General features: G+C 46.5%; 1 protein-coding gene across 1 annotated transcript in view; it reads right to left on the minus strand.

The window, feature by feature from the left end:
- The window catches only part of LOC133358248 (probable Bax inhibitor 1), a 29,914-nt gene that overhangs the window by 3,506 nt on the left and 223 nt on the right, over positions 1-26,185 (minus strand). Inside the window, exons 2-9 of the mRNA XM_061576489.1 lie at positions 25,732-25,805; positions 15,158-15,266; positions 13,000-13,120; positions 8,577-8,625; positions 6,248-6,345; positions 5,173-5,252; positions 980-1,080; positions 154-341 (exon numbers count right to left, since the gene is read on the minus strand). Of these exons, the coding sequence (XP_061432473.1) occupies positions 154-341; positions 980-1,080; positions 5,173-5,252; positions 6,248-6,345; positions 8,577-8,625; positions 13,000-13,120; positions 15,158-15,266; positions 25,732-25,793 (808 nt within the window). The 5' untranslated portion in view covers positions 25,794-25,805. The remainder of the gene's footprint in view (positions 1-153; positions 342-979; positions 1,081-5,172; positions 5,253-6,247; positions 6,346-8,576; positions 8,626-12,999; positions 13,121-15,157; positions 15,267-25,731; positions 25,806-26,185) is intronic.

Genomic DNA, 26,185 nt, shown 5'->3' on the forward strand with positions numbered 1-26,185 from the left:
ATTAAAGAGATCGGTGCCGGAAAGATGTGGCCACGGCACCGCAAGACAAGAGAGGGACAAGTGGAAACAAATGACGAGATGTGACGCGGATGCAGACTACGTGACGTCTGCCCATCGTGGATCGCGACATGAACCCAGAGACGTTGAGAGCACCTGCCGTGCCCGCTTCACCGTGGACCGTTGCGACGACGACGAGAATTAACGTTTGAAATCTCGCGTCCATCGTGCCTACGAGGGCGTGCAGGCCGCAGTCTGCCCTCCTCACCTTCTCGTTCATGGTGAGGATGATCATGAGCTTGCGGAAGATGTGGATGAAGTCCAGGAAGAGGTCCACGCTGTGCCTGCAGTCGCGGTCACACGTGACGATGGAACGGTTTGTGGGGCGTTCGTGGTTAAATTTTGGAAAATTTCATGAATTTTACAGGTAGCAGTAGGGCTTTCGCAACCAATATTCTCCACAATTGAGGGTTTTTTCAGATCGCGTAAAAATATGTGTCGTTAAACGACGATGTCTTGCCACATGATGATGCTGGTTGTAATTACTGGCGAACCGTCACGGTACTCGAAATGTAAATGTTGTAGTGGCGTTTACTCCCCAACACACAACTGGTGTGTGTTGGGAGTCAACCCACTACTGGGAATTGTAAATGCTGTAGTGGTTTTACATCTCCAACACACACCTGGGTGTGTGTTGGGGAGTAGACCCACTACTGGAATTGTAAATGTTGAGTGGGTTTTACTCCCCAACACACAACTGGTGTGTTGGGGTAGTAAACCCACTACTGGAATTGTAAAATGTCGTAGTGGGTTTTTACTCTCCAACACACAACTGGTGAAAGAGGGTGTGTGCGGTCGGGCGTGGTGCTGGCCACCCACCCCCTCGTGTACCGTTCCGGCCTTCATAGGTGCTCGCTAACAGCACTTGCCCCAACAGTCTGTTAAGGCTACACGGGGGATCTTTGTCTCTGTTGGCGCTCACCAGATGAAGTCCTTGTCGCCGGCGCGGCACTTCTCCACGATGAGCTGCGTGTCGAAGAGCACGAAGCCGCACATGACCAGCAGCCCCAGGTACATCTGGGCCTGGGTGAGGGGGGGGTGATGGGGGGGGGGATGTTGGGAGAGGGGGGGGGCATGGGGAAAACAAAACATAGCAATGTAAGTATTGAGGCCGGCGTTAACATTGAGCAAAAACCAATGAACTCGTTGCGCGCGCAATAACGTTTTGGTTGTCTCAAAGTCCAGGTGATGGTTTTGACATTTCTTCTGGTGCTAAGCGCGTGCCCGGCCTGCTCCAGGACTTCAAGCCCAGCGTGGAAAATAACTAAATGCACTGGCTAAGGAAACGCCAAAACAAAAACGGGGTATCGACAAAACAGTACACCATCCGGCATTATCTCAAGAGGGCATGGCAGAAGGCCCAGAAGGTGGACTGGACAGCAAAAATCTTGACAACGTGGACCCCCCGTGGGTGGGTGGGTGACCGAGTGGAGAAGATAAGTAATATTTTAAAATACTTTATAAAAACACGCTTAATGAAATGTACCGTACAAGTAATGGCAGAACTCCACGACATCCAGGAAGTGGCCGCAAAGCTTGGCACAACGTGAGGGGCCGTGGTGATTTACAGCCAACGTCAGTTGAGCGTGGACAATTAGACCCAAGCCGAAACATAACATTTAAAAAAGATGGTTTAATTTATTTTTAATGATAGAATATAGTATTGTCATCAGTAAGGCATAAGTATACCAAGTTTGCAGTCGATACCACATTGGGGAAGTGGGGTTAAAATTGAGTTACAAGATTTGAGGCTACAACAACAGAGTGAGTTAATAGAAAGTGTGTACAAAGATTGTTTAACAATATAATTTTTATTTTTATGATAGAATGTGGCATTGTCACCAGTAAGACATAAGTATACCAAGTTTGCAGTCGATACCACATTGGGAAGGATGGGTTAAAATTGAGTTACAATATTTGATACGACAACAACAGACGGAGCGAGTTCAATAAAAGCGTGTAACAAAAGGCTTCGAAAAAACGGCCGGAAAAGGTGAGGGGGCCCATCAGGCATCACATTGTGCTCCCCACAACGATTGTGGGTAATTCAAACAAACCAATTTTTAAAAAATATATTTTACCAGGTAAGGGCCTGACTGAGTTGCTACAAAGCTATTTTTTTTCAGAAGCGAACCTGGCCATAAGAAATGATAGCTCAACGAAGTGGCTTATCGTCACGTGGAAATTTACAGCATGGAAGGAAAAACCGGAGGATCCGGAGAAAAATCAGCGGGGCCACGGGGAGAGAGACACCGCAGACTCCAAATATACAGCAGCAGCAGGTGTCAGAGTTCGGGATCGAACCTACGACCTCCTGTATACCAGGCGAGGTTGTTAACATCTCCTAGCCACCGTGATGATGATGAGAGACACACGCAAACTCCAAATATACAGCAGGAGTCAGGGTTCGGGATCGAACCCACGACCTCCTGCTTTCCAGGCGAGGTAGTTAACATCTCCTAACCACCGTGATGATGATGAGAGAGAGACACGCAAACTCCAAATATACAGCAGCAGGCGTCACAGGGTTCGGGATCGAACGCATGACCTCCTGCGTACCAGGCGAGGTAGTTAATATCTCCTAGCCTCCGTGGCGCCCCATTGATGGGAGGATAACGATGATGGCAAGAGAGGACGAGGAAAAGCACCACACTTAAGACACTGGCACGAGCCACTGAGAGCCAATGCTACACACGTAACATCGCCCCTCCACACCCCCCCCCATGGGTGCTGACACGGCAGGAACACGGCATGCGGTTTGCACGAAGGCACGTTAATAATTCACGAGCTCCTGGTCAACTGTATCTGCAGCGTGCACGCGCGCACATTTCAGATGCGTGGTGGGGAAAAAACACACGCAAAAAACCCCGCGCTATCGCTGGCGACAACAGTTCAGCTTTAGCGGAAACTCGTCAATTTCGCTTCCTCAGAAAAAGAGAAAAAAAAACTCTAAAAACATTTAGAAGAGGCGACCTTCCGGGAAATGGCTCTGTCGTGCGACATCGGCGAGCGTGTTAAACGGCGTTTTGGCTACCAGCGCGCGCACAGCCCCAACACAGCAGTCGTGCACATGCGAATGGATTCCGTCACGTTTTTTTCCCCACGTTCGGCTCGTCACAGCAGCGAAGGAGGCACCTTCCAAGCCGTCCCAATGGGTTGATGTCGCCCAGCGACCCGCGCAGCTCAACTCTCGGCTATTGCTGGGATAATTATCCGCATTTTTCCGATTAACCGTGCTTTCTGCCAAAAATGTAAACGGAAACAAAATTATTTTCACAACGAAGGTTTTTGGGTTTGATCGCGTCAGTAGAAATGTGTCGTAACCGTCCACCACCCGACACAGCCGGTAAGGTTTGTCACCTAAAGAAAGCGCCAAATAGTTTACTAGTGCGGTGTGCAGTGTAGTGTATAGTGTAGTGTATAGTGTAGTGAATAGTGCAGTGTATAGTGCAGTGTATAGTGCAGTGTATAGTGCAGTGTATAGTGCAGTGTATAGTGGTGTAGTGTATAGTGGTGTAGTGTAGTCGTGTAGTGTATAGTAGTGTAGTGTATAGTAGTGTAGTATATCGTGTTGTAGTATATCGTGTTGTAGTGTATAGTGGTGTAGTGTATAGTATAGTGTATAGTAGTGTAGTGTATAGTAGTGTATAGTGTATAGTAGTGTATAGTGGTGTAGTGTACAGTGGTGTAGTGTAGTCGTGTAGTGTATAGTAGTGTAGTGTATAGTAGAGTAGTGTATAGTAGTGTATAGTGTAGTGTATAGTGTAGTGTGTAGTGTAGTGTGTAGTGTAGTGTATAGTGTAGTGTATAGTGTAGTGTATAGTGTAGTGTATTAGTGTAGTTCACTACTGCAGCCCACTGGTGTGTTGGAGAGTAAATCCACGACGTTTACAACGCGATCACCGTGACGTTTCGCCGGTAATGACATCAACCAGCATCATCGGGTAATTTGCCAGAACAGTGAAGCAATCCACCTGCTTTTGGTCTTAAATAGTGCAAGATGATGTCATCATCTTCTTGGTTCTTTTGGTAAAATCACGTAGAAGGGAAGTAATAAAATAATAAAAATAAAACATAATAAAAACATTCTCACGACGTTTCGGCCACAACGCAAGCAGCCGTCCTCAGGTGAAGACCAGGTCTGAATGATGCTGTCTCCCCGACAGACCTGGTCTTCACCTGAGGACGGCTGCTTGCGTTGTGGCCGAAACGTCGTGAGAATTATTTTATTATGTTTTATTTTTATTATTTTATTACTTCCCTTCTACATGACTTTACCGAAAGAACCAAGAAGATGAATCACTGCAGTCACGAAAGCTTTAAATCGAAATTTAATTATATTTTATTATGTTTCATTTTTATTATTTTATTATTTCCCTTCTACGTGACTTTACCGAAAGAACCAAGAAGATGAATCCCTGCAGTCACGAAAGAAGCTTTAAATCGAAATCAGGCTGCAGCAGCTTCAAAATGCAGCCGCCGCCAGTGTGTTTCACTGGCACACCACTTTCACCATCGCATCACGAACCTGTGCTCCTGTCCCTTCACCGGCTCCTCGCCCAAACCGGTGCTGATTTTAAGATTCTCTTGCTGGTATACAAGTTGCCAGCATTTTAGCCGCGCAGTTTAAACTGCAGTAAAATTACAATTGTGTTAATACTGGTAGGAACCACCTGGTTCCACCAGCCCACAGGGGATTATTGTGTCCGTCCGTCCGTTGTGCATCCAAAAATGGGAGGGGTGGGGCGGGGTGGAGAGGGGAGGGTGGGGAGGGGCTGGTCACCCCGTGGTGCCCTTATAAAACTCAACGTTTAACCTACTCACGCCGGCTTGTGCCCGCCCTCACAGTCGGGCATATTTGCGGAATACACCACGCCGCCGTTGACCCTGCAGGCCATTGACCAAGCAACCCAACGTTCCTACCAGCTCCCTCCGCAGGAATGTGTTAACGCACAATCGATACATTTACTCGTATTGCAATATATCTGTATTACAATATATATTCTAGATAACCTGCATTACAATATATAGCAATGTAAATACACGTAAAAAAACAGCGCCTTGTATCTCAGGAGAAACTTGCAGGGCGGTACACACACAGGTCACATGACCTACCTTGAAGAGGAGGGCGGAGCCGTAGAACATGTTAAAGAGAGACATCATCAGCAGGAAGGAGAGTCCGGACATCAGAGTTCCTGCACAAAACACATCGCACACAAAGGTAACCACACAAATGTGCGTGTAAATAGATGATAATTTACGCTTGTTAACCCAGGAAAGCCTCACCCAGTCTCAAGAATATTTTCTAAACTATACTTTTATTTTACCTCGTGTAAGGCATTCCACTAAGCTCCTATGTAGCTCTCTTTCACAAGCGACCAGATTATCACAAATGATAGCTCAACGAAGTGGGCTTGTGGATATTTATTGTGGCCAAATATTCTATAAACGCGTGACGTCGATTCTAAATGTGGAGGGGAAAAATCGGAGGACCCGGAGAAAAATATACGCGACAACGGGGAGAACGTGGAAAAACTCCAAATATCCAGGCGTCAGGGTTGGGATAGAACCCACGATCTCCTGTACACCAGGCGAGGTATTTAACATCTCGCCACCGTGATGCCCAAAAAGGTTCCTGCACCACGCCCGGCCACCTTTGTCTCCCTAGTGGCTTTGTGTACACACCGCACCAGGTACTGATTTGAGGCCGAGTCGACACAAGGGACACGCCAATGACCGGTTCAAATATTCGCCGCTGTTATTTGTCGTGAGCGAGAATGAAACCTCTCCGTGCGAGTGTGCGAGGGCAGAGCAGCGACGCCCGCGACAACGAGCGGAGCGCCGGGCGGCTAAAACACAGCAAAAGCTGGCACAGCAGGGGGCACAGGTGGTGCGCATCTGCCAGTCATCTCAGTCAGTGAACCCATGGACATCTGCTGGGTCTGTCCCGTGTCCTCCTGCCAGCGGGCATTCGACACTCTACGTGGCCTTAAAGTGCACAAAGCCTGGCACAAGCGCCGTGGTGATGTCACCCCCATTTAGTGACCAATGGCGGTTGTTGTGAGGACACGCGTGCAAGCACACGCGCACGCGCGCCCTCGCAAAAGAGGCGATGTTCCGTGCGTCTCAACGGGTCTATCGTCCATCTACAGGTTAAACAACGGTCACCAAAACTCTACGCCAGCCTCACCGCCCAGGTAGAGGTAGGAGCGGCGTCGGGCGTAGAGGGCGCTGAGGGTGAAGCAGCCGAAGATGAGGCTGGTGCCCATGAAGGCGGTGGCAATGATGCTGCAAGAGAACACGCGCGCGCACGCATTTAATTATAGACGGGCCCCTAAACATGGTCAGGAAGTAACCGGATTGCTGTAAATTGCAAGAAAAACGGACAACACTTTCGAGCACACAATGTACAGAGGTTATGTTTTTTATAGCTTGATTTGTGTTCATTTTGCATCATTCTCATTGTGTTTTATCCACATTATGACTCCCTCCCATTACCCCGGATTAACTTAAAGTTGACCGTAGTAGGAAGATCAATTTTGAGAAGTCATAAGGGTTGAGTGGAGTAGCTGCCGAGTGGCGATGCTGAAAATTATCGCAAGACGTAAGATCCACGATCACCCCAGCGAAAAATATATCCCGACTGTCGCGACTAATTTCACATTTCATGAATAATTTATTGGCCCGAAAAAATATTTATCAAGTAACAAGAGCACAACAATTAAAGTAAACAATTGTCGAGATGTTTTTCTCTTTCAAAAATGGAAATGTACACAATTGGGAATGACACCGAGAGCCAGGAGGAGGAACACACGGATCAGGGAGCGTGCAAGTTAGCGGAATACTTTTCACGTTCACGCACAGCATATAGATCGCGTAAAAATAAATGTGTCGTTCAACGATGATGTCTTGTCACCTGATGATGCTGGTTGTAATTACTGGCGAAACGTCACACTCTCCAACACACCAGTTGGGTGTTGGAGAGTAAACCCACGACAGCATTTACAATTCCACTAGTGGGTTTACTCTCCAACACACCAGTTGTGTGTTACTGGAATTGTAAATGTTGTAGTGGGTTTACTCTCCAACACACCAGTTGTGTGTTACTGGAATTGTAAATGTTGTAGTGGGTTTAACTCTCCAACACACCAGTTGTGTGTTACTGGAATTGTAAATGTTGTAGTGGGTTTACTCTCCAACACACCAGTTGTGTGTTACTGGAATTGTAAATGTTGTAGTGGGTTTAACTCTCCAACACACCAGTTGTGTGTTACTGGAATTGTAAATGTTGTAGTGGGTTTACTCTCCAACACACAACTGGTGTGTTGGGACGGTGACCGTTGGCCAAGAGTGGCAGACAGGTAATAAGCGCCCGTCTTGAGTGTACGCGCACAGAGATGCGCGGTATGAAATCTGTTCATGTGCAGGCGTCAGGCGGAGAGTGGTGGTGCAGCGGTTAGCGCGCTGCCCTATGAACCCGGCGATCCGATTTCGATTCGCACTCACGACCAAGACCGGCGATGGTTGTCGGAACCGGTCCTGGGCCTCCGCCTAGGTCGCCTCGGTCTCAAAACGAGTACCGGGAGTACGGTGTGGTAAACATCACCACCTGGGAGACAAAAGGGTTGTTGGTGGTGGCCACCCACCCCCTCGTGTGTCTTGCCGGCCTTCACAGGTGCTCACTAACAACACTTGTCCCAAGAAGTTGGTGGAGGCTATACAAGACACATCTTTGTTTCGTTGCCGTTTGTTACTGCATCACACGATCGCAAGATACGGAGGCAACTCTCGGACGCCTTCGCCCAAGAGGTCGAATGACGATGCCTGACGTTGCAAGTGTAGTGTAGTAAGGACGGACTTCTATACTTCTTTATGGCACACACTGTTTAGTATCTTGACACACAGTCCCTATCACACTCAGGGGTATACGGTCCCCTCACCCGTTACCCTCAGAAGGTACAAGCCTCCAGACCTTCGAGGCCGTCTAATCTCCCTGCTCTCCCAGCGTCCTCCGGCTGGACCTAGGGGATCTCTCCCCGACCACTGGTTACTCTGAGCCCGAGCCCTGACAAGGGCTGGAGGGCTTGGTCCAGGGTCCTAGACGTCTTCGGCCGACTTGGGTCTTCGTGTAGCAGAACTCCTTCAGAGCTCTCAGCGCTCTGGCTTTTATACCTGTTCGTGGCCGGGTTGTCCAATCTCCGGCCACCTTGTGGGACCCTCCGATTGGTCCTTCCCAATCTGGGTTTGGATCCTACCTCACCCCATTTGACGCTGACCGTTCGATTGAGCGGGAAAACGTTGTTAACGATCTGCTCTCACAGTTTGCGAACAGCGAGTAGTTAACACCACTACATCAGCATGTACGACGTGTGAACTCCTTTCGCACGCCGTACGTAACACCAGCCTTGCTAACTGGAGGTCCGGGGGTGGGGAGGCATGACAGCCAAACTGAACACTCTGTTGACGGCGATAAGATTCCCGTACGTGGCACTGCGGGTTGGCAGCGTGCTTACTCTTACCTCGGGTTGATTGCGATGACGAAGTCGAGCAGAGGGCCAAGTCCGAGTCCTGCACGGGGGAGGAGGAGGGGGGAGGAGGGGCAACGCAGTCCCATTACACATTGCAGGAACGCAGAGTTAACGGCCGCATAATGCCGGCTAAAGAGTCGACGTACGTTTACGTTGGAGAGTCACAATATCGCCATCGTTAGCCATGGGTAATGCACTGTCCCCCCCCTCCCCTCCCCCAAGCTATTGTCACAAAACGTTCACCACGAAGCACAAATCTACTAACACAATATGCAAGCCGAGAACGTAAAGGCATCCTATCACAGCGGTCACCAATAGACAGGACCGGCAGGCACCCTTTAGCTCAAATGTTAACAGGGAGAGGTTGTTCAACTTTTGACAATCGTGCATTGAAATTAAACGTAAAGGGTGATCGCCATTTATAAACACCCCAATCAAAACAGATACGCTTTGTAGTTCAACTCATTTCTTTAGTGGAGTGGTTAACTTGTGGTGCACGCTGCATTCCCTGAGGGATGTGAGATGCCCTTTCTGGGGGGTGCGAGAGATGTGCAGATTTTCTTAGAAGGTAAATAATTGAAATACAAATTGCGCACGGGTACGTAAGTTACAACTTCTTCTTGGTTCTTTCGGTAAAGTCACGTAGAAGGGAAGTAATAAAATAATAAAAATAAAACTTAATAAAATAATTCCCACGACAGTGTCTCATTCTTCACCTGAAGACGGCTGCTTGCGTTGTAGCCGAAACGTCGTGAGAATTATTTTATTTTATTATGTTTTATTATTTTATTACTTCCCTTCTACGTGACTTTACCGAAAGAACCAAGAAGATGAATCCCTGCAGTCACGAAAGCTTTAAATCGAAAGTTACAACTTACTTAGTTTCATCAAAGCCTACGTAGTTACTAACATTGTAATTGTTTTAACGATTGAGAATCAAACGGGTGCAAGGCTGCAGTAAAAGTTAGGAACCACTGCTTGAGTGGAACCCCAGGTCGGAGACTTCAAGATATAAATGAAACACTTGTCCCCGCCAATGCTGGTGGAAGGGCCTCTACAAGAGAGAGCTCTAAAAGATATTTGGCCTACTCTTCCACGCTGACCAAGACCTCTTGCAAGGGAGGTGGGCAAACCCACAACCCACCCCAAGAGATGGACTTAAACCGGCAACCTCTGGATCGTAAGGGGAGTGTGCCAACGTTAATACCACGGCGGCTTCGGTGTGTGTGAGTGCGCATCTGTGTCTCTCGTTGCGAGTGTATCAGGGGTGGTTTCTCGTGCATGTCTACGTATGCGTGTGTCTACATGCAACTCGATGGGGACATCCATGGACCCACAAGTATGTGGGGGAGTCTATGGATCGCGTTGCAGTGGCCGCGGCAAGACAGCGAGGGCGCGGTACACGGAAGGAAGAACATTCTCGGGCGGGAGATCACCCCACCCCCCTCCCCCTTCGCAAACAGCAGGGGGGGCGCGTTTGGCGTTGAAAAAGTTGATGCAATCGTCGAGCGGTGCAGCGAAACAGGAGAAAGGGCGGTGGGGGGGGGGTTGCGATGTTAATCGCGCAGTCATTGACCGACAAAGCCACGGGGCTGGGGGCGTGCGTGCGTGCGTGCGTACGTGCACGCACGGGGAGGTGGGTGGAGCACATCGGTCACATCGGTCGAACCCCGAGCCGCCAGCCAACACGCCTCGACTCGGGTTACCACCGGCAGTTCACGTTGGAGCACGCACGGCGGCTCTACCTGCAAACGGGTTTTGATTCCTTACCCGTAACCGGCCGCACCAGGGTCGCAAACGGGTACCCGTACCCGGCCGTACCCGTACCCTACCCGTACCCGGCCGGGTACGGGTATCGGGTACCTGATTGCGACCTCTGGGATGAAGCCATGTTGCAGGCGCGGGTGGGTTGATTCTAGGCACTTGAATTGTGAGAAGAGACAAGACGTTGGGAAATGAGTGACAAACGGTTACTCACCAGTGACTCACGGTCTACCCGTACCCGGCCGCACCAGAGTCGCAAACGGCTACCCGTACCCAGCCGGGTACGGGTAGCCGGGTATTGGGTAGGGTACGGGTATCGGGTACCCGGTTGTGACCTCTGGCGTCCGCTCTCGCGATTTTCCACATCGTCGGGGGCAATGTGACCGCAATCTCGCCGTGCTGGTCTGTGTCGGTGCGTGAAGGCACTAAGCGTAGGAGTGCGAGCATAGCACAGTATACATAACAGTGGCTTGCACCGCACTGCGATTTTTTTTACGTTTCTGTAACTCAACAATGAGTTTTTTTCCTTTAAATTAATTAGTCTGATGACGTCACCCTGCTGCTGCTGCTGCTCTATATAAGACCGGGAGCAATCGCAGAGCCTCTCACCATTCTGGCGAATTGCCCGATGATTCTGAATGCAATCACCAGCGAAACGTCGTACTACTAAAAAAAAACTGTAAATGTTGTGGTTTCACGCTTCAACACACCGGTGGGATAAAGCAGTGAACTATTTGTCTTTTGTCAACGTGATACTTTTGGCTGATTGGCCGTGTTGGGCGGTGGAGGGTTACGTCACATTTATGAATAACGCGATCGAACCCAAAAACGTTATGAATAATTAGTCTGAGCGAACATATGTTGCGGGACATTTATTGTTAATTCATATTGTTTACCAAAGTGCACCGTTATCAATGTCTTCTAACGCAGCTGTTTTTTAAATTTCATTTCTATTTGCTTTACTTGTTCCACTTAATATTATTACGCAATTTGCTTTCGTCATTTTCTCACCACCACGGTTAAACAAGGTCAACTCGAACCGCTCTCACGTAGCGACGGTGTAGCTCCACGTCAGCCTAGGCGCGCGTATTGTGGTCACCCCCCCCCCCCCAAAGCAAGCATGAGCCAGGCTCAAACCTGCTGTGCTTCCCGGCTTCTAACAAGCTCGGGCACATTCCACACGATTCTGTCATCACACTGCAACAACTGTATTGTGTGAAATACAGCCTCCTCAGTTTCCACTTGTGGGGATTTCCCCCCCACCCTACCCCAATGCCACATGTGTTGTAAGCCAACTGTTTAACAAGCGACAAGGGGATTTTATTATATTACTCCGGAGGCTGATCAGCCTCCGTGCCTTTCAGCGAGCCACCCGAGTTCTTCTAGAATTGCCGAAATACACACGTATGTGTGCATGTGTAATGAACGTCTTTCGCACCGTACGTGGTCAACCTCGTTCATCGGAGGTGCGGGGAAAAGACAACAAACTATGGGTCTCTGTGTGAGTCTGTGGGTCTCTGTGTGAGTCTGTGGGTCTCTGTGTGAGTCTGTGGGTCTCTGTGTGAGTCTGTGGGTCTCTGTGTGAGTCTGTGGGTCTCTGTGTGAGTCTGTGGGTCTCTGTGTGAGTATGTGGGTCTCTGTGCGAGTCTGTGGGTCTCTGTGCGAGTCTGTGGGTCTCTGTGCGAGTCTGTGGGTCTCTGTGCGAGACTGTGGGTCTCTGTGTGAGTCTGTGGGTCTCTGTGTGAGTCTGTGGGTCTCTGTGTGAGTCTGTGGGTCTCTGTGTGAGTCTGTGGGTCTCTGCGCGAGTCAGTGGGTCTCTGCGTGAGTCAGTGGGTCTCTGCGTGAGTCTGTGCGTCTCTGTGTGAGTCTGTGGGTCTCTGTGTGAGTCTGTGGGTCTCTGTGTGAGTCTGTGGGTCTCTGTGTGAATCTGTGGGTCTCTGTGTGAGTCTGTGGGTCTCTGTGTGAGTCTATGGGTCTCTGTGTGAGTCTGTGGGTCTCTGTGTGAGTCTGTGGGTCTCTGTGTGAGTCTGTGGGTCTCTGTGTGAGTCTGTGGGTCTCTGTGTGAGTCTGTGGGTCTCTGTGTGAGTCTGTGGGTCTCTGTGTGAGTCTATGGTTCTCTGGGTGAGTCTGTGCGTCTCTGTGTGAGTCTGTGGGTCTCTGTGTGAGTCTATGGTTCTCTGTGTGAGTCTATGGTTCTCTGTTTGAGTCTATGGGTCTCTGGGTGAGTCTATGGTTCTCTGTGTGAGTCTATGGTTCTCTGTTTGAGTCTATGGGTCTCTGGGTGAGTCTATGGTTCTCTGGATGAGTGTGGGTCTCTGCGTGAGTCTATGGGTCTCTGGGTGAGTCTATTGTCTGTGTGAGTCTATGGTTCTCTTGTGAGTCTATGGGTCTCTGTGTGAGTCTATGGTTCTCTGGATGAGTGTGGGTCTCTGCGTGAGTCTATGGGTCTCTTGGCGAGTCTATTGTCTGTGTGAGTCTATATACGTATTATATAGAACTTCTTTCACACCATACGTAGCCAACCGCGCTAATCGGAGGTGCGGGGGGAGAAGGACCATCACACGTCAACGGCAGCACCCTTCAAATGATCGCCGTCGGCCTTTAGAATCGATCATTCATCGCCGCCCGCGGTGCCCGCGTTCCCGCTCACCAACGGTGAAGGCAAAGCCGCACAGGATGCCCAGTCGCTTGGCGTCGTTCTGCCCATTGCGAGGCGTAAACATCAGCCACATGAGCAGGCCCATGCTCACCAGGGTCATCAAGAAGTTCCCCTGCAGAGGTCAGTTGCACACAAGTGAACGGGACAAATTAAATTCCTGTACAGTTTTAATTCGTAGCACTTTGTGCCTTCTTTTAGCACCGCCCCCTCCCGATACGTTCCATTCATTGGCTACGACATTCTGATAAGCCCCCCCCCCTCTCCTACCCCCCCAACTTGCCTCACTTGATGCAGCAAATCTGGCTGTGACAGTCCCACCTGATGACGGAGACTTGTGTTGCTTCCGAAACGTCGTGATTTTATTGTTTTATTTTTATTAATTTCATTTTTTACCTACGTGACTTTACCGAAAGAACTAATAGTATGAATCCTTGCAGTCACGAAAGCTTCAAATCTAGAATTAAAGTTTTAATTCTAGCAATTTTTTTTTACCAGAACAAATTATAGCTCAACAAAGCGGCTTATCCTCATGTGGACACTTATAGCGGCCAAACACCGTTAAATGCGTGATGTTGACTCTTAAACGTGAAGGAGAAAAACCTCGAGGACCCGGCGAAAAATCCACGCGACCGCGGGGAGAGACACGCAAACTCCGAATATACAGCAGCAGGCGTCAGGGTCTGGATCGAGCCGACGACCTCCAGCGTACCAGGCGATGGAGTTAACATCTCACATCGCCCCAGTTAATGATTATTATAAGCGTTTGCACTGTGTGCCGAGCCAATTCAATGTAGACACGGTCATGGCACAATTCAATGTCTTCATCGTAAACGGCGACAATTCAATGTATTTTTTAGCTAATAGTACAATGCAATGTCTTCACTGTCAACAACAAGTCATAGCATAATTCAACATCCAGTTAATAATAAAACTCGCTGTACTTCAGAGTAAACAGCAACAGCAGGGTTCAAGGTCTTCACAGTTAACAATAAAACTCGCCGCTGGTAGCACCGATACAACCTCCACATTTAAATAGCAGAATTCAGAATTAGATGAGAGCATGTGTGTGCGGGGGGGGGGGGGGGGAAGGGGGGGTTAGGGGCACCTGATAATTTTGATCATCAACCATTTTTGTATGACATGAGTCACAACCTGCTAATTTTGGCAGAAATATTTTGCGAAAAAAATCCACGGCCGAGGTGCTGGGGATGGGGAAGGGAAAAAATGTAATCGCCTTGCAGTAATGTTGAGGGAATGGATGAATACGGTGGGATTAGTTCCACCCACACACAACCACAACCCAGGCAGAATCACACCTGTGACCTTCCCCAACTCCCCGTGGTCACCCATCATCCATCCACTAATCTCATTTCCATCTTCGTTTACGCCACGCATCGTCACCACCACCTCATTTTACACGCGCATCCCATCCACTACCGTCTCGTTTCATCTCGTCAAACCATCCTGTACCGTAGTTAGTTCACTGTACAGCGCCTCAACCAAATGTACGAGAAGATAAATGACACCGGATGCAGCTTATGGTGGAAAAAAAAAACCCGCCACGTCCGTGCCGAATTTACAACCAACGTCATTTTCCACGACGCCATACTTTTGCATCAACCCGGAAAAAAAGACAAGTTCGCGCATCTTCCGAAACTTCTTGCGATCGAAGCCCCGCTTGCGAGCTTTTCGGGCAAGCCTGGAGCAACGTCCCTCGTTTGCGCGCAAAAAGTAACACAAATTAACGGAGCACGCTCAACGGCGGAGAAATCTCGCGACGGCTTCCGCCACGCAAGGAAATGGTTGGATGTAAAAACATAACTTCGTGCTGCAACAGGTGGTGCTAATTCCTCCAAACGAGATCAACAGGATGACATCGTCAAAAGTTTGGTGGTGAACGACTCTCCCACCGGCATCAGCAGCTACAGCGGCGTCAGTGACATCATGCAGGTCCGGCAACAACCAGAGCACCTCCCCCATCAGATTTGACGACATCACTCGTCCACAAAACACCAAACAATACGACGGTGTGAAATGTTTTCATCCTTTCAAACGACATCAACAGCACGACACGGCAGTGATGCCATTCTTCTATATCACGACATCACGTAACAGGTAACCCCACTCTCCCTGCTGCTGGTGTCCCTACCTGCAGGATGGCCGTGTAGAGGTGGACATAGGCCCCTGCGGACGCCACCAGCATGCAGATGGCCAGGGTGGCGTAGACATTCTTGAGATGTTGGCGTGTGTCAGGCTCCCTGCCAGGGGGTGGGGGAAAGGGGGCAATGAGGGGTCAGAGGCAAGAGAATCAGTGCCATTGACATAGCTGCTGGGCATCCGTGAAAGAAAAGTGCTTCATAGCTCATCGGATTCCTCCAGTATAAATAAATATCCCCATTCCTTTTCTTGGTTCTTTCGGTAAAGTCACGTAGAAGGGAAATAAAACATAATAAAAATAAAACATTATTAAATAAAATATTTTTATTTTATTATTTACCTTCTACGTGACTTTACCGAAAGAACCAAGAAGATGAATCCCTGCAGTCACGAAAGCTTTAAATCGAAATTTAGACAGCATTTACACTAAGTTTTTGCCCCAAGGTTCATCAGAGGTTTTTTTGGGGGTTACATCTCGTAAATATAAATGTGTCGTTCAACCAGTCACCACCCCCGACACAGCCAATTAGTAAAGTTTGTCACGTAAACAAAACGTGGCACTTAGCTACTACTTCAGCGCACCTGCGTGTTGAAGAGTAAACCCACAACATTTACCACTGGATCACATTGAAAGCGGAAACCATACGCGTTAAAATGACTAACCAATGTCTTCAAATTCTATGGCCGTGCCACACACCGATGTCTTATCGGTGAAAGTGGTCCCCGTGAAAATGAATGAAGAACACCGCCACACCATTGGAACATCATTTGCCAGTAAAAAATATAAAAAATATGATATAATTGGTTTTTTACCCTTCTATCTGGCAACAAAACTGACACCTTTTTTACAAGGAGTCATGTTTGCATAGACCACAATACCTGCAGTCATAATGCAAACAAAAAACATAACTCTGATGTGTGCACTGTACTTGAAGTTGATTGGTCCACACCCGAGACAGCTTTCCTTTCTGACAAGTTTTGTTGCCAGATAGAAGGGTAAAAAAACAATTATCATATTTTTTACTGGCAAATGAGGTTCCAATGGTGTAAATGCTTACCCCGAGCTCTCATACCCTGATGGTGCATTGTATTTGAGTTGTGCGCCTTTTGGCGTCATCAGGTCCAACCCATGTGAGACTAGGCTCTAAGGAAAGCTGTCTCGGGTGTGGACCAATCAACTTCAAGGACAGTGCATAGATTATCAGAGTTATGTTTTTTGTTTGCATTATGACTGCAGGTATTGTGGTCTATGCAAACATGACTCCTTGTAAAAAAGGTGTCCGTTTTGTTGCCAGATAGAAGGGTAAAAAATCAATTATCATATTTTTTACTGGCAAATGAGGTTCCAATGGTGTAAATGCTTACCCCGAGCTCTCATACTCTGATGGTGCCTTGTCTTTGAGTTGTGCGTCTTTTAACACCGCCACAGTTGATACTGCCCATAGTGGACACGGTGTCATTTGCCACCCTACGTGGTACCGACCGATTCGCCTGGTTCACAAGCTATCTCCAAGTCCAAGCATGCATCATTGTTCCATTCTTCAATACTCCACATGAGTAAAGAGATTTATTTTTTCCACCGATGTCATAGCAAGCAATAGAGTAAGGTTTCAAGAGTACGAGGGGGCTCAAGAGTAAGCGGATCCGCTCATAAGCGACCGACCCCGATTCATACTTACACTTGTGACTCGTACTTTCGCTACAGGTAAGGGGCAGGAAGCCATCACGCGAACGTGGATTTGAGGGCTTGTAATGGTATCGTCCGTGCAAGGAACAAGTCCAAAACAATATCTAGTGTTTAAATTTCGATTTAAAGCTTTCGTGACTGCAGGGATTCATCTTCTTGGTTCTTTCGGTAAAGTCACGTAGAAGGGAAATAATAAAATAATAAAAATTCAACATAATACAATTCTCACGTTTCGGCCACAACGCAAGCAGCTGTCCTCAGGTGAAGAACAGGGCTGTCGGACAGACAGTTGTGGCCGAAACGTCGTGAGAATTTTATTTGTTTTATTTTTATTATTTTATTATTTCCCTTCTACGTGACTTTACCGAAAGAACCAAGAAGAGAAATATCTAGTGTTCTCTAATTTAGTGTTAATCATATATAGTGTTAATATTAATCTTGTGTTAATTATATATAGTGTTAATCATATATAGTGTCACTACTAATCTTGTGTTAATCATATATAGTGTCACTAATAATTTAGTGTTCTATCGGACCTGGATGCTGCAGATGATTAGTGAATCATTTACTGTACATTATTGTACTTTATGTAATATTTATGTACATTTATATACATGTTAAATACACTCTTACATTGTGTATATACACTCATATAGTATATAGTAGTGTATAGTAGAGTATAGTAGTGTATCTCCATATATATAAAAAGGAAATTTGTGATTATGTGTGTCTGTTCAAAATGTTTAGCGTACTTCCCGACATGCAACAAACTTGAAATTTGCCATGTGGGTACTTTCCAAACTGTACACCACACAAAAATTATAAAAATAGACTTTGGTATTTTTTTGGGGGGGGGGGAGGGGGGAGCTCAATAATTCATATTTTTTTTGCACGGCAAGTGAGCTGTGACGTCACATCTGTCACGTGACCCACACATGTGGAAGCGTCACGCATTGTAGTGTCGTGGTTGGCACGCTTCGCTACAAACCCGGCGACGCGAGTTCGATTCCCGGTCACGGCCACCACCGGTGACAATTCCACGGTGGTCATCCTCTTGCTCACGAATGAGGAACCATGCTGTTTGCATTTCGGCGTTCTCTGGTCTAACGCTGGTTGAGACTAGGCCCTAAAGAAGGCCGTCTTTTGGTGTAGGCCAATCAGTTTCAAGGACAATGCCCATATATTACACTGGTCAACACACTTTTTCTGGCATAAGGTATTCCAACGGTTTTAAGGTAATTTTGGGGTGCTGATTCCAAATCTGGCATCACATCAGGTTTTTGAGATATTAAATATTGCATTTTCAATAAAAACTGCAGAAGAAAAATATTAAATAAATGTGGATATCTACATAAAATGATGTTATAAACACACTATCCTAAAAATACAGCACCATATTTTAACACTAAAGCAGTCACTGACTCGCAACAACTTGCAATCATAAGTGACAGAGTTAATTTCTGGTAAAATCAATGAAAATGGGGTATGCCGATAGCATAAAAATGAGATGTGATAGAGCAAATCTGAGATCAGATTTGGAATCAGCACCCTGAAATTAGTCTAAAACAGCTGCAAAAGTCCAGGCCAGAAAAAAACATTTTTCTTTTGTTGACCAGTGTTATCAGAGCATGTTGGTTTTGCATGTTCATCACAAGTACGTGGTTAATGCAGACATGATTCTTTGCAAAAACAGGTTTCTGTGCGGTGTTTGAACACCCATTCTGTTCTAGATTTGAAGCTTTCGTGACTGCAAGGATTCATATTCTTAGGTTTTCGGTAAAGTCACGTAGGTAAAAAATAATAATAAAATACTAATACAGTGATACCTCGGTTCACGAACGCTTCTGTTCACGAACAACTCGGTTAACGAACAGAAAAGTTCACGAACAGGAGTCGCGGCCATTTTAATGCTATTTCCAGGCTGTCACATGGTCGTGACTTCCTGTAGGAAGATCGTGGAGAGAAGAAGAGACACAGAAAGAAGTACTGTGAGTACTGTGAAGACACTTTCAGTGACTTTTTGCTTTTTGGTGTGCTTTTTAGCACATACAGTACTGTACTACTGTACTGTACAATACTGTACTTACTGTATTGTACAGTTCACCCGTTTGAGTGCTTACTGAAGTCATCTTAAGCAAGGTTAGTGTTCTCTCTTTATACATTACTATACTGTACAGTGCTAATGTGTATTGTAATTTGTTTCATATTTTTGTGCTTCAAAAACCAAAAAAAAAGGTCAGAACGGATTAACCGGATTTACATTGAACCCTGTGGGAAAATGTGCCTCGGTTCACGACCAGAGTCAGTTCACGAATTAAGTTCGTGAACCGAGGTATCACTGTAAATGAAAATAACTAAATTAAATCACGCCGTTTCGGAGGCAACACAAGTCTCTGTCTTATTTTAATTTACTGGTATTTTACTTATTTTTTGCCTACCTGTTTTGTTGCCAGAAAGGGTAAAACCTATTCGTATTTTATCATGAGGAACCCATGCCTGAAATGTCACATATCGTACAATTGTTTCTGTGTTATTTAACGAATGTGGTGAGGTTATTTTGCACTGTGGGTGAGGGGGGGCGGCTCTAATGGAACTATTTAGACAATGTCGCACGCACGCACACTGGCGGCCAGAGCTGTGTTTGCGAAAAGCCTTGATCTTATCACGGCACTGTACCGCAGCAAGACCTCAAGGTCTGAAAAAGGACGTCCAGGGTCCGTCCACAGTACCAACAAAATCAAAACGTTCGAAAGTTGATGGGTGTTTTGTCACATTTAGAAGGACAAATTCCCATTGTCTTTGTGCTTTTTTGTTATTGAACAAGAGCCCTTTACAAAGCACGAGCAACACGAGGCCTGGCGTCCGTACAAATGCCAATTTTTTTGTGTTTTAGAAAACGAGGTCAAAAATGTTTTGAGATGGCATCAATCCAAACTAACCCGACTGGGCTTATTTTGGAGCTTCGATTTAAACAAATCGTGGACGCCCATCATTAAATTACATTTTTGTTGTCATTGCGATCGGCCAATTGGCATCCCTCAGCCGCCAACAGCTGCATTCTGGGTGATGGCCGATTTCGTTATTGGCATAGGATAGAAGATTTAGAAGTCATAGGCATAGTAGTAACTATAAAGTCGAAGTGCTCTCCCGTTCAAATGAGCATTTACGCTTTGCTCATCTCTTGTTTACAGCCCTAAGCCGTAGAATTTGCACATTCCTATGATGGGCGGCAGGTCCATACACAGTCCAACACACTGTTCCTTTTACATACAGAGGTGAACCCATCGAATAAGACTTCTGATGGATGTTAAAGATTGATATCATCACGCTCATTTGCCCAGGAGACAGAGGCTCACCAAGTCTCAGGACTCTTTTCAGGAGGCTCCTGCAACTTTCGCCGTCCATATTCCAATTGGGTAAGGGGGGGTAAACATTTTCAAAGCTGGCAACATTGCACTCCATATTAGTTTTTTTGGGTTAGAGCTCTCAAATATAAATGTGTCGTTAAACCCGGTCAATTAGTAAAAGGTTTGCCTCGTAAACAAAAATTGACAATTAGTTACTACTGGTAACCAATCGTCGGCAATAACAACCAGCTTCAACAGGGCATTTTGCCTGGTTAAGCTGGTTGTAATCACCAGCAAAACATGGTACTCCATTTCTAAATGTTGCGAGTTTACTGTCCAATTCAGCGGTGTGGTGAAGTACTGTAGTAACAAATACTGGTAGGAACCTACTGGTTCGACCAGCCCACAGGGGATTATTGTGTCCGTCCGTCGTGCAGGGAGGGGCTGGGTGGGGAGGGAGGGGCTGAGTGGGGAGGGGAGGGTGGGGAGGGGCTGGGTGGGGAGGGGCTGGTCACCCCGTGGTGCCCTTATAAAACTCAACGTTTAACCTACTCACGCCGGCTTGTGCCCGCCCTCACAGTCGGCCATATTTGCGGAATACACCACGCCGCCGTTGACCCTGGCCATTGACCGAGCAACCCAACGTTCCTACCAGCTCCCTCCGCAGGAATGTGTTTGGCACGTTTTGTTTACCTGAAAAACCTTACGAATTTTCTGTCGGGTGGTGGCGGGTTTGACGACACATTTATATTTATGCGATCTAACCCAAAAAAAAGCATTTCTATGGATAATGGTCGCGAAAACCTACAAATATGCGTTAAGTTGCACTCTTGACACCGGCACTACCTCTGGAAAGTGATGTCGGGTGATCCTGAACATCCACTATATCTCCGAGTCAACCCCTAACCGGTTGCACCCGATTCAAGAGCCGAATGGCTCACAGGGCTATACCTAATAAATGAACTTGAACCGATTGCAAGCCACCACGGTTCCATCTAGACCAAAACCTCCTGGACATCCGTGATTAAAAAAAAGCTTCATAGCTCATCGGATTCCTCCAGTATAAATACACACTCCCCATTCCCATTTCGCACCACATCCAAATATAAAAAAACCTGGCACACTGCATTGTCCATTACATGACATTCCAGCTGCCATGAACTTATTTGCAGAAGTAAACCCTTTCAAACTGAAACTGGCCCCAAAATCGAGCTTCGTGGCAAATGGAGCCACGTTAATGCTGCTTCGTCAGCGTTGGCGGGTTCACCAACTCCCCGAGGGGATGTTTACTGAAAAGGTGAAATCGCTTATTACTTGTACTTAATCGCGGCGTGAATGGGCTCAATGGCTCAGCTTTGCATACAGGGGTGGGGGGGACACTAAACAGAAGTGATAACGGTAGTGCTGTTCAAGTGGTGTCGTTTTTATCCATTAAAAACTTGCCAGGTTGGTCTCAGTGGCAGAGCGGGCGGCTCGCAAATTGTGAATTAATAATCCTGGTGTGGGGTTGACTCAAGCCCATCATATATCTCTGCAGGGTTAGGTTCTATAAAAGGGATTTGCTGTACTGCATTATGGGAGAAGCCAAAAGTGGTTTGAAATGTGAAATTTCCACCACTGGCTTTGGTGGGGTCGTAAAGAGATGCGCACCATCTCAAATGTTCATTTTAGCAGGAAATCACTCTGGCTTGGGTACGGAATCTTTATTTATACTGGAGGAGGAATCCGATGAGCTATTAAGCTCTTTTTCACAAATGTCCAGTAGGGGCAATGGGGTCATGACGTTACAAAAACAATAACAAAACACGATAGGAGTGCAAAGTATAGGAAAGGTGAACAAATCACTTAAAAAATACAAATTAATTATTTGTATCTTACCAGATAAAGCACAGAGGTACTAACTTATTTTTCAGAAGCGACCTGGCCACAAATGATAGCTCAATAAAACGGAAATGTATAGCATCCAAATACCCTAAACACGTGTTGTTGATTCTAAATGTGGAGGGGAAAACCGGAGGACCTGGAGAAAAATACACGCAACCCCGGGGAGAGAGACACGCAAACTCCAAATATACAGCTAGCGTCAGGGTCGGAATCGAACCCAGGACCTCCTGCATGCCAGACAATGTAGATAACGCATCTTCCTAGCCACCGTGGTGAGGGTGGCGAGTGGTGAAGGTGGTGAGGAGTCGAGTGGGAGCTTGACAGCCGGTACAGGTGGCGAAATTGAGGTCGATGAGGGTAGAATGGCAGTGGAAGCAAGGTTTGGTGACATCAAGGTGGTGGGAGGGCGAAAGGTTAAGAATGGTGGGAGGGCGAAAGGTTAAGTATGGTAAGTATGGTATTGTGGTCTATGCAAACATGACTCATTGTAAAAAAAGGTGTCAGCTTTGTTGCCAGATAAAAGGGTAAAAAAACAATTATCATATTTTTTTTTCTTCTGGCAAATGAGGTTCCAATGGTGTAAATGCTTACCCCGAGCTCTCATACTCTGATGGTGCATTGTCTTTGAGTTGTGCGCCTTTTGGCGCCATCTGGTCCAACACCATGTGAGACTAGGCTCTAAGAAAAGCTGTCTCGGGTGTGGACCAATCAACTTCAAGGACAGTGCATACATTATCAGAGTTATGTTTTTTGTTTGCATTATGACTGCAGGTATTGTGGTCTAAGCAAACATGACTCCTTGTAAAAAAAAGGTGTCAGTTTTTTTGCCAGATAAAAGGGGTAAAAAACCAATTATCATATTTTTTTCTTCTGGCAAATGAGGTTCCAATGGTATGGTAAAGGCGCCGAGAGAGGCGAGGTAAAACAAAATGCATTTCAGAGTGTTGAGCTCAAGAGGGATGTGAAAGCTGAGGATTGGTGGTGGGTGGGTTGAAGGAAATAAATGTGGAAGTGAGAGCAGCTGCGGTTGAAACAGACGGGCGAGTTTAAGGAAATCAAGGAGGTACACGGGAGCTGAGTTTCACTTTCCACCGACGAATATCGTTTTCCAGGCTCAATGGTAGATTGGTGTTACCGTAAGTGTTGTACATGACTTCTATGCTACATCCGGGGGCGCCACGAGGCGATATGTCAACTGGTATACAGGAGGTCGTGAACCCGACACCTGCTGTATATTTTGAGTTTGCGTGTCTCTCTCTTCCTGAGTTCGTGTTGATTTTTCTTCGGGTTCTTTCGGTTTTCCACCCCCACCACATTTAGAATCAACAGCACGTGTTGAAGAGTTTTTGGCTGCTTTACATTTCCACATGTTAAGCCAATTCGTTGAGCTATCGCAGGTTATTCAGGTCGCGTCTGAAAAAGAGCTACATTTACACTATGAGGTCTCTTTTACCAGTGGCAAAATATAGTAGTAGGTTTTTACCCTTTTAAACTGGTACAAAACTGACAGCTTTATTCAAGGCATCATGTTTGCAATAACCACAACACAAGTAGTCAAAAAAGCAAACAAAAAGAAGCAACTCTGATAATGATAATAATATGCACTGTCCTTGAAGTTGATTGGTCCACACCCGAGACGGCTTTCTTTAGAGCCTAGTCCCAATTGGTGTTGGACCAGATGACACCAGAAGGTGTGTTGTGGTTATTGCAAACATGATGCCTTGAATAAAGGTGTCAGTTTTGTACCAGTTTAAAAGGGTAAAAACCTACTACTATAAGAGCTACATTATATAGCAGCCCAGTGGGCCTTACCTGGTAAAATAAAAATACATGTAGTATGTTCAAGTTATTTCGCACCGTACGTAGCCAAACATGCTAATCGGAGGTGAAGGGGAAGGACAACAAACTAAAACACACAAAAAGCAGTTCTAAACATTACAAATGCACTATGGGAACCTCATTTGCCAGTAAAAATATAATTGGTTTTTTACCCTTCTATCTGGCAACAAAACTGACACCTTTTTACAAGGAGTCATGTTTGCATAGACCGCAATACCTGCAGTCATAATACAAACAAAAGACATAACTCTGATAATGTATGCACTGTCCTTGAAGTTGATTGGTCTACACCCGAGACAGCTTTCCTTAGAGCCTAGTCTCACATGGGTTGGACCTTTTGGCGTCATCTGGTCCAACCCATGTGAGACTAGGCTCTAAGGAAAGCTGTCTCGGGTGTGGACCAATCAACTTCAAGGACAGTGCATACATTATCAGAGTTATGTCTTTTGTTTGTATTATGACTGCAGGTATTGTGGTCTATGCAAACATGACTCCTTGTAAAAAGGTGTCAGTTTTGTTGCCAGATAGAAGGGTAAAAAAACAATTATCATTACAAATGCAGATAACCGAGTTGAAGGCAGTATTGCAATGTGGCGATTATGGTAAAAGTCGTGAATGAGATAGAAATGTATTATGTGGGTTTGCAAATGTGGTTATCCCAAGGCTATAGAAGGGTGCGTGGCGATGAAGTGGTGGCGATGGTGAGAGATGGTCGTGGTTGGTTGTATGTCGAACTTCTTTCGCACCGTACGTAGCCAAACTGGTGTGCGGATTGCATGCCGTGTCAAGCCATCACGGTTTACCCCGTATTCTTGTACAGGGAAATTTAGTTTTCAGGTCCATACGACGTGTACAACCGTTTAAATACGGGACTTTGTTGGATGAACGTTGATATTTATAAGGGCACGGGGTGATCAATAAGGTCTGAATTGGTCAGTAATAAGGTAGGGCACTGATAAGGGGTTAACAGGTCTGCTACTAAACACTACACTATACACTACTATACACTAAACTACTTTACACTACACTATACACTACACTACTATACACTACACTACTACATACCTGTCAACCCATACGGTTTACTCCGTATTCGTGTACAGTAAAACCTTGGATTGCGAGTAACTTGGCCTGCGAGTGCTTTGCAAGACGAGCAAATTTTTTAAATAAATATTATTTTGATAAACGAGCGAGGTCTTGCAACACGAGTAGTACGTGTATACGCTTTGTCTGCCGAGCGTCACGTGATCACAACTGATATACGAGTGCTTTGATATACGAGTGCTTTGATATACGAGTGCTTTGGATTACAAACACGTTTCCGGAACGAATTATGCTCGCAATCCAAGGTTCCAAGGTTCTACTGTACATGGAAATTGAGTTTTCAGGTCCATGCGGTTTTTACAGCCGTTTCAATTCCTGCAACAAAAATGTTTTTTTTTGCCTATTTACGTTTCTCCCTTGTGATGGGAGTTTGTAGGATGAACGTTGAGATTTGTGAGGGGCTCGGGGTGACCAATTAGGTCGTGAATGGGTCTGTAATAAGGTAGGGCACTGATAAGGGGTTGACAGTTTTGGGATTGCTAATCAGACACTGCACAGCAGAAGTGAAAGATGTGCGAGCGTGGAGGGAGGGGGGTTAAGCGTCTACAATTCCTAATATGCTCAGAAGTCGGTGTGTGAAAGGAGTGTAATGATATGACGACGACGACGATGATGATGTTGATGATGGTTGTGAGGTGTCAATGCCCAACCCCCCCCCAAAAGAAAACGAGGGAAGACAAAGACGGTCCCGGGGAAACGCCTCACAGGCAGCTGAAGTCGAACAGGGTGCGCGCGTTGAAGCGACGATCTCCCAACAAGGTATCCATGGCGTGTTTGTCCTGAGGCAAAACAACAACAACAAACCACCACCATTAAAATCAACAACAACAACAACAAGAGACCTCCATTAGCCACTCGCTGGCAATGGCCGCCGACGGAGGGGCGATCATTGCCCAAACACCGTCTTTTTAAAATATTTTTTTAATAAAAACATAAAAACCTTTCAAACACCGCGCATTAAACAATTTGTACATTTAACGATCGTTTAACGCGACGCTTTGCTCCCTCTGTCAATGCGATTCGGCGTTCTAAATGCGAATCGATAATTTAACAAACGGGCCACAAGGCCTCAAACAGAGCGCGGATGTCGCCTGAACACAGTAGCCCCCCCCCCCCCCCCCATCTATGACGCAATTAACAATCTTCTTTTAAACGAAAC

Source organism: Lethenteron reissneri, chromosome 61 (assembly GCF_015708825.2).
Source record: "Lethenteron reissneri isolate LAM-NWPU_2019-01 chromosome 61, ASM1570882v1, whole genome shotgun sequence".
NCBI lineage: Eukaryota > Metazoa > Chordata > Hyperoartia > Petromyzontiformes > Petromyzontidae > Lethenteron > Lethenteron reissneri.